Source organism: Aulostomus chinensis, chromosome 20 (assembly GCF_037954235.1).
Source record: "Aulostomus chinensis isolate RoL2024-O1b breed Wild chromosome 20, RoL_Achi_v1.0, whole genome shotgun sequence".
Lineage (NCBI taxonomy): Eukaryota > Metazoa > Chordata > Actinopteri > Syngnathiformes > Aulostomidae > Aulostomus > Aulostomus chinensis.
In genome coordinates, this window is record NC_141339.1 from 14,270,186 (window position 1) to 14,283,452 (window position 13,267).

The following is a 13,267-nucleotide window of genomic DNA, read 5'->3' on the forward strand; positions in this document are numbered from 1 at the left end:
TTGGCCAAGAAAAATTGTGAATACTCCCATTGTAGTAAGACTTCAGGATGTGTTTTACGTTGATCTACATTTGCTGCTTGAGGAACATCAAGATTTCTCGTACCCCTCAGATTCCCATAAGCAAATTGCATGTATGACATCCAGTATGTTTCTTGTTGTATAAGTTTTCATCTGTAGGTCGTCTCTTAAATTATCTTATTTTCAACAGATGACCTTGTTTGCTCTTTTTCCAGCTTTACTCTGGGGAACACTCAGCTGTGAAAGCTCTGAATTAAGGCATGGTGTGTGTATCTGCTGCAGGATATTTGATCGTGCTGTAGAGGAGTGGAGACAGTTTCACTGTGACATGACCGACCTGAGCCAGTGGCTGGCTCACTCAGAGACCCTGCTGTCTCAGAGCGTTGGCCCAGAAGGACAGCTGGACCTGGACTCTGCCCGGCAACACCAAGAGGTCAGTGGAGAGGGGGACAGAGCTCAGCAGTGATGATTTCAAAAGTGACATCCCGGATGTTTCTTAGCTCAAAGAAAAATTATTAACCTCCTGAGGTACACCTTTTGAGATATCGGTAGCTATGTGGTTTCCATGGCAACTTAAAGTCGCTGAGGTCTCAGTGTCGGTGACAGTTCCAACAGCATTAACACCTTTGTTGTTGTGATCTGCCAGTCTGAGCTTCACTCCAGCTTTCTAGGTTTTGACACATTTTCTCAGCTGTTGAGAATGAAACAAGGGCTCAAGAGGAAGGGATCAATGAGCCGACTCAACCTTTAGCCGAATTCACAATCACTTTCCTGACATTATTGGTCTGTCTTCCCAAATTTAATCTCTCTCCTTGGAAGTCGGCAGCTCCAATCTTGATTTACCACACATCATCTCCTATGTGCCAGTCAGAGATTTACCTGCTAAGATGGACTTGAGCCTGGGATTTAACTCTGAGTGATTCCACTTAGTCCTTGTGATAGATCAATTATCTCACTTTTCTCTGCTTTCTCTGTTATTTTAGGAGGTGGAGGAAGGCCTGGCCAACCACCAGCCGGTCCTTGCGGGACTGGCTCGTGCTGGGGAGCAGATAATCAGCCAGTTGTCACCCCCTGATGGACCTTTACTTAAAGAAAAGCTAGGTGCACTGAGTCACCGCTGGAGGGCTGTCAACCGTCAAGTCCTGGACAGACAGCGCAGGTGGCGTAACCATGGAAACACCAGCTAAATGAAGTTGTATAAATCATAAAGATTATAGGTTATAGTACTCAGCTTTTGGGGTGTGTCCAACCATAGTGTATTTAAATTTGTTGTGTCTGGATTATGTTAAGTCTTGATTTTACAGTATGATATAGCTCTTCCTCTTCCATCACTTTCTTCTTTATCAGTGTATGGCAGGTTACCGTTATCAGTGTCATTAATTAATCTATAACTGTAATTTAAATGTAAATTTTAGGATTAAGCTTGAAAACCCTGTGGGGTGGAAATAGAGATTCTAATCTGAGTAAATAATGTACGTGTGCAGGCTGACTGGAGGGGATCCAGCTCTGTCAGACCTGGCCAGGAGAAGCGAAGGGCTTGCTGTATGGCTGGAGCAGGCAGAGAATGCTTTCAGATCGCTACCTGTCACCGCCAACGACAAAAACCTGAGAGAACTCAAGGTTATTGCAAAATAATTTGCCCTAATTTCCCTTTTTTCAGTCACAATTGGACTAAATCATTGCTCCCTAATGTAATTAAGTGCCTTTTCCTTTTTTTTTTCCTTCCAGGCATTTGTCATGGAAATGGATGCACAGAATGAGCATCTGGGTTGGTTAAACAAACACGCCCCTCAGATCTTGGCCAGTCCGAGTGTGAACCCTCAGATCAGAGACCAGAATGTTGCCAAACTCAGAGCCATCAACCTCAACTGGAGCAAGGTGAGAGCGTTTACAGCTCTGCTGCAAGCCAACTCTCAGAAGTGCTCGTCTCGGTGTCCAGGACGGTTGTTGCTCGAGGCGCCGCGTGATCAGGTTCATGTATCTGTTGTGAACCCCAGAAACACATTTGAGAGAATCCCCTCCTCAAATTTGGCAAAAAAAAAAACCAAAAACCCACGCTAATTTAAAATTGAGGTGATTAGGATTGGATAGCGAAAGCTCAAGGACAAATATTATTGTCATACAAATTCAACAAAGAGGGAAATTCTAGCTATTTGTTATCATTTATGTCTTTATCAGATATTGTGTCGGAGCGAAAATGGTGTTAACTGCATTTACATTTCCTAAAACAAAGTATTCACCGTGTTTTTCATATTTTACCCAACTTCCTCCCTCTGTCCGTCACTCATCTTTCTCCTCTCCAGGTAACCCATGAGTTGTTAGACAAAGTGGGTGAAGTGGAGGCAAACCTGCAGAGTCAAGCCCAGTTCCAGGACCAGATGAACCGAATGACTGACTGGGTGGTGGTCACACACCAGACGATCACGACCAGAGGCCTGACTCCGAACCAAGCACAGGTACATTCCATTTGCTGCATAAATATATCCCATGAACACATAAGAAACATTATTGTGTGTAAAATGAGCTTCCTCTTTATCCGTCGTAGCTTCTGGATATTTCCATGAAAGACAGGAAGAGGGACCTGGAGGACCTGTTGGCTCATTCTATCGAGCTACAGAGACGACAGCAGCTGCTGCCTCATGAAAAGGTTCCAGTTTCCATCGCACAATGAATCAGCGTCCAAAATTAACACCCACCGCCCACAGAAGTTGTGGATAAATTTTCCATTTGGCTGGTAGATCTTAGAAGACAACCTGCCATGCTTGTTTGAATCAAATTGAAATTAGTCACCATCACATTTAAACAGAATTTTAGACATCACACCATCCACACTTGTGAGGTGCCGTTGCGCTGTTTCCGTGTATTCATGTGAATCTCGTAAACTTTGAATTTTTCATCATTTTTTTATGGAAAAGCATGCAAGACTTCACAATTTTTGGTAGGCGACATTTGGTTGGTGAGCAAAAAAGTAAAATATGTATCAGTTTGCAGTGCTAATGTACTTTGTAAATTTTAAGGTTAATATGCCTTTTTAAAAACTGGATAAACAGTTTCCTTGTTTAATTGTGTGTATGTACTTCAAAATTCGTAGAATAAGGTGGAACAGCTAGCAGCTGATTGGAAAGCTCTGGATGTCCGACTGAGGGAATCCCTCCAGCCACCCGTCTCTCCTTGGACCCAGCACCAGAATGTTGTCCAGCACCAACAACTTGGTACGGAATCCACTTACCGACATTTACAGTTTGTCTTATTTCGGACTCATTGCATTTGTCTTCATTTTATGTTTAATGAGTAGAAATGACAAAGCACAACAAAGTGAAAATGAGCCTTTGATGAGATTTGAGCCTCATGGATCATTAACAGGAAGTTACTCAGATGTCAAATTTGAAATTTCTTTTTGGCTGGTTAAATTTAGAGTAAAAATGAAGGATGAATTAAAGAGGTAGAAGTGACACTTCAAAAACTCTTAATAACCTCCTTCAGAATGATTTAGTGGGACACTCTTATCCCTCTGAGGTCCATTTGACAGCATCAGAGGTTCTATAACAACATCACTTGCCTATTCCAGTCTCTTCAGTTCCCTCAGCTGTGCAGATGGCCAGTCTGGTGAGCGAGGACCCCCACCACCAAACCCCCCACACACCAGACACCGTGGCACCTACTGACCTCAATGAGACCGCCACTGAACTGGCAAACTGGCTTCTCCTCATCACCCAGATGCTCAAGTCTAATATCGTCACTGTGGGTGACATAGAGGAGATTCGTACCACTATGGGACGTCTTCAGGTGAGATTATCTCCTTGTGGGATTATCTGATAGAGCAGTCAGATGCAACTCTGTGGGCTCGTGATTGAGTTTACATTTTTGTCTGTTTACAGGTGACAAAAGGGGACCTGGAACAGCGTCACCCCCAGCTAGAGGACATCTTTACCCTGGCACAAAACATCAAAAACAAGACCTCCAACCTGGATGTTCGCACATCTATCACAGAGAAACGTACGCTCAGGTTCATGAGGCATCACAGGATATGGCTGCATGTTTATTTCTGATTAATTCATCTTTCTCTTTTTGGAATATGCATCTGTCTTCAGTGGAGAGGGTGCGTAGCCAGTGGGACAGCACACAGCACGGTGTTGAGGCACGTCTCCAGCAGCTGGACAACATGATTGGCCACAGCAACCAATGGGAGGAGCAAAGGATGGAGTTGAACGCTCTCATTGGTCACAGGGAGGGATGGTTCCACAACCTTCTCCAGCAATCCAGAGATCCCCTGACTAATCAACTGGCTGACAACAAGGTTAGAGAAAAGTTTGACTGCAAAAGTTTCTCGAAGTGTCCCCCAGGGTTTATAGCGCCTGTCCTTCTTCAGGTCATCCACTGTGATTCTCTACCGTCGTCATTAAAGCTGACAAGACGTGTCTCAAGGGAATTTGACCTAATAAAGAGAAAAATGCGAAACCAAACCAAATTTTACTTTGTCAGGTATTAAGAGGTCCTCTATGAGTCTGGATGGAAATGTACGAGTCAGATGTTGGGGATGAATCACCTCTCGGCAGCATCACTTTGAACCTTAATAACATTTGCACACCCACATCATCCATCATTTTAATTTGAGATGATGACTTGGCAGAGGATTTATGGAAACAAATTCTCCCTTGATATGAGCCGCAGTGCAGGAAGTCAACACTAGAGGGCAACTGAGTTTAACACAAACCAACTGCAGCATTACTATCCTCCCTCTTGTTTGTGTGGTCACGTAATGATGAGTAATTGTCCATTTAACATGGTGAAGTGCACTTGGAGGTGATGTATGGATGGGATGTTCGCTAATGCTAAATCAGAAATAATAATCTGGCCTTATGAATAACAATTGGTTCTTTTGTAACATGCTTGATTAAGTAGAAGCCAAACTAACTATGTCAACCGCCTGAACAGTACCATAACACATTTCTTTGTATTTTTAATAGCTGAAGTTGAGTTAAATTAAATTAAATTTCAAGAATAGGTCATTAATTTCCATGTGTATCCATTTGTCTAAGTAAAAGCAGATGCTAAGGTACAGGAAACAGTGGATGCAAGTTTTACAGAGCCTTTTACAGCGATGCATAATGGACTCACTCATCTTCCACATGTCATAATGACCTTTTAAACTTTGCTGATGTTGATACAGGCATTTCTTCAAGACCTGGCCCGAGGTCAAGCTACAGTTGCGGCCTTCAATGAGCTGTCTGGTCATCTTCTGCGTGAGTATTCCTCTGACGACACCAGAAGGATCAAAGAGGTCACCGACATGCACAACGCAGCCTGGAACAACATCAACAATAGGTGCCTACTCAGCCTTTCCGACGACACTGACCAGCACTCGGTATATCCTTTCATTCACGTGCTTTCGAGTACTTGACATGTTGGTAATGATTGACAGGGCGAGTGATCGCCAGTCCCAGTTGGACAGTGAACTGAAGGGCCTGCAGATGTCTCTCAGGGAGCTGGAGTCCTTCCTCAAATGGCTCCAGGAGGCCGAGACGACGGTCAACGTTCTGGCTGATGCCTCCCAGAGAGAAGACCTGTCACAGGACTCCGCCCATGCAAAGGAGCTGCGACGACAACTGGAGGTAGGGTGTAGTAACCTTGCGTGTGTGAGCGAGTGAGTGTGTCTATGCGTGGCACGGAAGTGCACAGCCTTTTATCTCAGTGTCATCCTTCATTAGTGCAGCACACAGAACAGAGGTCTAGGTGTGTGTGTGGATGCATCCGTGTGTATGCTGTCGGTTAAAGACGTGTGAATGAGAGGGCGCACAGAGGGCGTGCGGGTGCTTGTACGCATCAAGCCCCGCTCATTGATTCTCTTGTCCGATGCTGTTTAGGAATTCAGTGTGTGTGTGTTTGTGGCTCCTCTCACTAGCTTGTCATTTACACAGAAATTCCCTCAGGGATCTATTGACACACATCTTGTGCTTTATGTAACATTCTAATCCAGAAAACCTCTTCACCCTTTCAACAGATACAGCAAGTACTAATCTGCTTCTATTTTTTTTTTTTTTTTACATCCTACTGTCTTTCTTAAAAATGCTTACCGTGTAAGATTTCTTCTCATCTCTTTTTTTTGCACTGCTTTCATTGGCATAGCCGCCTTCCCTTTCAATCAGAAATAGTTGTGGCTTGTATGTGTGTTTGCCCAAGATAACCCTGAAGTTTTGCCTGAGAAAGGAAGCAGAATGCTGTAAGACATGTAAGCTTCAGGCCAGTGATATAATTCTGGGTGTCATTATCTTGTTCGCCACAGTACTGTCATTCCTCGTTCCACTGTCTCTTATTTAAAAAGAGGCCAAGGTTACAGAGGACAATGACTCAGAATGATCGCAGAGATTGCTGAGGATTCTTTAACTTGTTGTGGACATGAGGCTAAGAGACTTAGCGTATCTAATGCCAAGCTTATTGTGAATTATTTAGGTTTAAAGAAACATGACATCTTTCAGGGAAATTTGCTCAGTTTCAATCATCTGCAGAGCTAGACAAGCAAATAGATAACCTCTCCTTTCTCTGTCCATTACAGAGGTTCAGACCACCGTCGGACAGCTGAGCGCTAGTTAGCTTAGACGCAAAAAAATGCTAGCGATGAGGCATTCAAGAAAGTTTTAATTTTTCTACGATTTTTACAGCAAATGTGAATCACCAACATGGTTCTATTACTGCAGACAAAGACTTTTACGAGATTTATCAAATGCTTTTTGAGGCAGCTTTCTCTCCTGCCCCAATGCTAGCATTTGTAGCGCTCAGCTAACCAGCAGCGAGCTCCATAATGCACTCAGAGAGGAGAGAAAGATATCTACCTGCTTGAAAATAAGCATATCCTTTAAATAGATCTTATTTTTATTTCATCTGCCTGTGAAATCATTCCAGTGAGGGCTGATGATTGGGAATAAACATTTGGTGCATAGCCTTGAGTATTTTTTTTTTTTTTTGCCCTGTTATTTGAATGTGGCAGATTAAAAAGGACAAAGCCCTAGACCCTACAAAGGACACTTACTGTGCCCTGTTTCTTTAAATGTCTCTCATCTGAAATTTCAAACATTTGACAAATAGGGTAAAAGTATTTGAAATCAGTTGAACTTTCTTTTTGCCACTAAAGCCACTGCTGGATGTCTCTCTCTGACACAGATAACCGCTACTGTCTTCTTAATCCTACATCTTCTTTTCATTTCCATCTCTGTCTCAGCTGGAGTTACAATTGATGGATGACTTTCAAATCCGGGAAGTCAGTTAATTAAAGCCAAACTTTGAGCCGCAGAAGATGTGTGTTGATAAAAACTTTTTAGTAAAACACACAGACAGGAGGAGTTACTTTAATCTTGGCTGCAGGCTTTCATATTAAGCACACATTTGGCTAGTGGTCACTATAGTATATCTTGATGTCCTGTAAATCTAATCTTGTCATAAGTCAATCCTGCTAATTAATTTGTAACACTGCCAGCAATGGCTTAGGGAAAAATCCAAACAGTAAAATGAACTCTTGATCTTTTACTCCTTTTTTTTTCCCCCCGCCATCTCATAGTAACTAGAACTGTACTGTATGTAATCAGTCACTACATCACACACACCAAAAAGCAATAAGAGCGCGGGGCAGAAAAGAGCAAAGGCGCACACAGCTGGAAAAAGGCTGGCTCTATCTTGAGCGGACACAGTAATTGATGTTGTGTGCTGTATGTGTTGACCGTAACAGAGGCATACGTGCCTCCCACAACCTCTTAGCCAGGCCCAGATACAGTCGGTAGCATTAACACCGAGCCAACAAAACACTCAGTCTCTCTCGTAATTGCCCGTGAAGCCGAGTCGATACTCTGCAATGACCGAAATGGACAGTGTAGCCGCTTAAAGAGAGCACTTCAACAACAAGCTCATCATGATCCCTTCTGCCATTGACTGTGTGTTTGTGTGTGTGTGTGTGTGTGTGTGTGCGCGCGCGCGTGCGTGCATGCATACGCACACGTGTGCGTGTGTTGGGAAATGACTAAAGCAGTCTGTGTATGTAAGCTGCTTGTTTCCATTTGTCCCTTCCGTTTTGGAGTCTCCTGTCATCTGTAAATGAAGTCATGAGCAGCAGGAACCAAGTGCAGTCGTACATCATATAGGACGACACGCAAAACACAGTCCGTGTGTCATTTTATGCTCATTGTAATTGCATGAATCATGCTGTAGTTAGGAGGCTCTGTTGGTTGGAAGCGTCGAAATTTTCATGCTCTCTGTTTTTTGTTTTTTACAGTTGGGAAACAGAACTGGGTTTTCTTGGAGATACAAATGTTTTTCAGCTCTAATCTGGAGCTCTTCCTCCGTTCTTATCGCTGTTGGCATTATCTTTAAGTTACATCCCGAGGCTGTAGTAAACCACACAACACTTCTTCTCAAAAGAAAGAGAGCAAGATATACAGTAATGCATGAAATTAAAATGTTTTCCTGATGAATTCAGTTGTACGGCGTAGAGATCGTTGACGTTATGATGGATTCATGGTCCGGTGCAAGTTATGGAATGGAATCCAGATCATGATGTGAATCCGCATCATCATTCTGATTATGTCGACCTCATTCCAGGATTCCCGATCTCCAGTGTTTTTTGCCGCACTTGAAATAAAAGTCAAACACTTCATGCAGAGTTGCAGATGACCCACCTGATGCTGGGCAATCACCCGCTGTCTAGGACCTACATGTATTTTGATCAGTATTTGTGATGCATTGCATAAGAAAAGATAGATGGAAGTGGCATAATTTAGAAAAAAAAATCACCCTCTGGGTTGCAAAAAAGAATTTTAAACAGACTTTGTTTCATTTTATTTTTTTTGTTTATTTTTTTTGAGAAAGAGTAAATGTTCAAAACAGGAGACAGAGACTGACCAACTGTTGGCATCTTCCTGGATATTCTGTATAAAATGGCTGATACAAGCTGGTATGTACGGACAAATACAACTTGTCCTTAAACCCTAAGACGGCTTCTTCTTCTGTGGTTTGTTTCAGCCAATACCGCCACCGACTGACAAATTGTAGCTTATTTAATTCTTGCCAAACCAGTTGATGGAAACACCCCTTATTGGTTTTTGGGTTTTTTTTTTGGTGACATTTCTGATCTCTGTTGATTGTGCAGACATCTTTGCAGTTACCTGTATCTCCATTCCTCCTTTTCGTCTCATGATGTCGTCTCTGGAGTACCTGTGTACCGCCAACTCATTCATTCTCGAGCTATTTAGCTGTTTCCTGCAACTGCTTTTATCTTCTCTTAACCTTTATTTCTCTCCCACCTACTCCCTCCCTGCTCTACTTTTCCTCCCACTTTTATTTTCCCTGGGTCTTTTATCTGCTGTTAAGTAGGGGGCCTCCCTTTTTTCTTCTAAGTTAATCTTTCAAAAGACCACACAAACACACCACATGATGACAAATGTTCATGGGTGTCTCTCTCTCTCTCTCTCTCTCTCTCTCTCTCTCTCTCTCTCTCTCTCTCTCTCTCTCTCTGTCGCTGTCTCTCCCACCCACACTCACTGTCATTCTCTCCTGATGAGCTGCAAAGCAAAACAAAAATATGTGGGAAATATTTTTCCTGCAATGAGTTTTTGACTAATTTCCTCAACAAAGATATCAAAAAGTGTTCTTGGAAAAGACACAATACAGCAGATTTAACATAAATTGACTTGATTAATGGACAATTTGTGCGACATTTAGGGGTCCATTCTTATTGGAGCATTTTTTAGAATGTCAGAGAAGAGTGCGCTACTTTGGCCCTGTCTTTAGTTCCCCTGCTCAGTTGTCTCAAGCAATTTTCCCACCCACAGCACCATCTGATTGGTCACAGCCTGTCAAGACTGAAGGGAGCTATTTAGTTTATTTCTTAAAACATTTCAGTGCAGGATAAGAAATGCATGTGGGATCTCCTTGCACTTTTTTTTCCGATAATGTGGTCATTCTAATTTTTATTCATTTTACCTCTACCTAAGATGAAAAATCTGTTGTTCAAGGCAAGAACAGCCATGATACTCTACAACAAAAACACAAAGTTGTAGACAGAGACAAAATACAAATAACAAGCACTGAAATGTATAACAAAAGAGAACTTTCTGTTACTGGAATTCAGAGTTTTGTGTTGAACACCAAAAATTGGTATTAGCCTGAAAGAACCTCACTGAGAGACCCGTCGTAAGAACATCTGTGTCTGACTATTGTTCTGGTGTTTTTCCTGTAGGTTTGCTACAGTGTTAGATGCCACTTTAGTCTGAGGTGACATTGTCAGACGTCTCTCCTTGTTTTATGCTCACAAGCTTTTTATGTCCCTTCTTATCATAAGAGAGTTGAATGTCCGTCCTCGCTGCGAAAGCCTTCTGTCAACCAGTTGTGGCTCTCCGAGTAGATAATGAATGAGACTCTAGCTTCCAGGAACGCTGGATGTCACAGTAACTCCTCCTTCTTCGTTGCTCTCTCATGTGTCCCCTTCTCTTTCACTCTGGCTTTGTCTCTCACTCATTGATCTGCTGGTTGCCTTACATAAAGCCCTCCTCCCTCCACGGCAGAGGCAGTACCTGCTGTCCCCTTCACTGCTGCTGCTGCTGCTGCTTTTTCTCCTCTCTCTCTCTCTCTCTCTCTCTCTCTCTCTCTCTCTCTCTCTCTCACACACTCTCGGGGCAGCAGTCCACCAGGAGTTCTATCGCTCTCCTTCTGTCAGTTTGTCTTTTTCACACCCCCCCCGTCTCTTTGTCTCGCTCTCTCTCTCTCATCCGTTCTCCCTCTCTCTCTTTCCCTGTCTGGATCAGTAAAAAGTGAGCTGCGTTCATGCGCCGTGTCTTTATTAGTCCAGCGCAACTCGTGCCTTTCCTCTTCTCTCCTCCTTTGCTTGCCGGCACTTTTTCCTCCCCTTTTCTCCTCACTAATATTTCTTTTTTTGAAATTCTTCTGCATCTTCTTTCTTTCTTTCTTTCTGTCTTTCTTTCTGTTTTCTGGTAAACCCTACTGTGACTCCGCAGGGTGCCATCACAAGTGGTTTGTTTGAATTCTCTTCTCTGGCTCTGCCATCGGAGTGCTGGTGTGAATGTCCGCGTGGAGGAGAAAGTGAGTGTCCCGTCTTGTCGTGCTCACGTGCATCATCAGCATCATCATCATCATCATCACCATCATCACATCACATTTGTGATAAGGGGCGCGTGTGCATGTTGTGTTTGGGTGACAGAGAGAGAGAGAGTGCTGGTGACTGAGGCTGCGCTCTCTGTGTGTAGCGTGTGTGTACATGTGATGAAACGTGGGGGCATGCTGAGCTGAGTACGATTGTGAGTGTGTGTTTTCCTTGTGCGTGCATGTGTGTGCTCATCACGTCAGCTTGGCTGGGGTCTGGTCGGCTGGAGAGGGAGAACAATATGAGCGGGGTAGGGCAGTGCTAGCATGCGGACCAGGATCAGGCTGCTGCAGACTTGTAGCAGTCTTAAGATGATGGCCATGGTCCGGACCTCCCTCCAGAAAGTGGTGGTCTTCCTACACAGGCTCCAGAGGATGGCCATCTCCTCGCCGCGTTACCAGAAACTCTGCAAGGTATGTGGACTCCAGGAGGGAGCGGAGGAGGACTTAGAGTTTTTTTTTTTCCTTTGCTTCTTTTCAGTTTGATTTCAAACTTGAACACATGTGCAGTTCATATTCATATTTTTTTGTTCTTGTTGTTGACTGAAGTCCCCAAAACTTCTATGATTATCATCATCACCGAGTCTGTTTGAGGCTTTGGATGAGTTTGTTATTTACCGTGATTATCTTTTATAGTGCCCTGCAATTATAAAGTTGTGGATGGGTTGTGTATTTTCTTCCATGCTGCAGTTTCTTTTCTTAATTTGTCAGAAAGCTTGAGAGTAATCTGCCTCATCATTCATTGCTTCTCCTCTGTATAGCCTGTATTTTTATTCATGAGCTATTTCGTTGTGGAAACTTCCAGTTCCAGTTGGTGTTGTTTTGGGAACACTTTGCTCAACATTGTGTTGATTTAAATTCATATATATATATCCACTCAACTACCTCGCTAACTTTTTCAGCATAAAAAATTTCCATTTGTGCATCCCTGTTGTGGAGAGAGAGTTTGCTTTTGATTCGTCTTCGAGAGGTGAAGGCATAAATAAACAAGGCAGGGAACAGTGTGTTAGTGTGTAAGTTTGTTTTTTTCGTGTAGTTTGTGTGTGAATAGCATCGTGATGTTAATTTTAATTGATTTTGGGATGGTTAAGGTAAAATTTCCCATTGTGGAACATGTTGCCGTCAAACAAATGTGTGTTTTTGATCAAAGTCAGATTCTCCTCCAGCGTTTTTTGGTCAGCTGTGTCATTTTCTTGGCGAAGGAGTTGACTGGTGCTGGTGAAGTCAGAGGGCAGAGGGTGAGGTGGTTGAGATGAGGCAGCGACACACTCACACACCAGTTTCTGATTACTTGCCAGCTTCAATCATGCTTCAACAAACATCTGGCGGTTTCAACTTAATCCCTCCTTAATCCACAAATCCATCAGTCTTCAGTGCTCCGCCCTTTCATAAATACACACACACACACACACACACACACATATATATGTGTGTGTGTGTGTGTATATATATATATATATATGTGTGTATGTGTATACGGAGTGTGTTGGTTTAATGGTTCTTCTCCTTCTTATAATGTGGATGTATCTCTTAAAACTTTATCTTAACTCTGGCAAGATATGTTTTTCTAGGAATGAATCATTCCAAACAGGAACTCATTCAAACAGATTTTTATTAATAATTCTTATAAATATTACAGTTTGTGTCCCAGCAATGTCAGCTGTCAACCAAATAATTTGCCTTTCCTAAATAATACATGTACAGTATATCCTTTAATTAAATAGATGACGAAGGAACCGAAAGATGTGCGTCACCTCTGACATCATCATCCTAAAATCTTTGGTAGAGGCAGAGGCTATCACTATGACTACTGCCATGTTAGTCAACTAACGGTTAACTAAGCATTACTAACTGCTATCAGTGCACCCTTACTGAAGCTTTCTGTCTGTGTAGACCTCCATTTAACTCCTGTTTAACTTCTTGGCTTGTACCCTGACCAATGGGAGCCGTCAGTCATTCCACATTGTGTTACCATCCCCTGGATTGCATCGGTTATTCCTGCTTCGTTTGGCCTTCCCTGGGGGGGGGGGTTAGTAATGCCAGGCTTGTCCTGTCCCCCTTGGGTGTGCTAGACTGTAACACTGACTTCCCCATGATGGATTTGCTC

The 13,267-nt window shown here is 43.0% G+C and overlaps 1 protein-coding gene across 5 annotated transcripts in view; it reads left to right on the forward strand.

The window, feature by feature from the left end:
- Positions 1-13,267, forward strand: part of utrn (utrophin) — a 193,466-nt gene that overhangs the window by 62,720 nt on the left and 117,479 nt on the right. For all 5 annotated transcript variants that reach the window (XM_086189292.1, XM_086189291.1, XM_086189290.1 and 2 more), the window contains 12 exons: positions 301-451; positions 1,002-1,177; positions 1,503-1,638; positions 1,747-1,896; positions 2,322-2,474; positions 2,564-2,665; positions 3,110-3,230; positions 3,587-3,804; positions 3,897-4,014; positions 4,110-4,315; positions 5,189-5,343; positions 5,441-5,630. In XM_086189292.1, the coding sequence (XP_086045418.1) occupies positions 301-451; positions 1,002-1,177; positions 1,503-1,638; positions 1,747-1,896; positions 2,322-2,474; positions 2,564-2,665; positions 3,110-3,230; positions 3,587-3,804; positions 3,897-4,014; positions 4,110-4,315; positions 5,189-5,343; positions 5,441-5,630 (1,876 nt within the window). The remainder of the gene's footprint in view (positions 1-300; positions 452-1,001; positions 1,178-1,502; positions 1,639-1,746; positions 1,897-2,321; positions 2,475-2,563; positions 2,666-3,109; positions 3,231-3,586; positions 3,805-3,896; positions 4,015-4,109; positions 4,316-5,188; positions 5,344-5,440; positions 5,631-13,267) is intronic.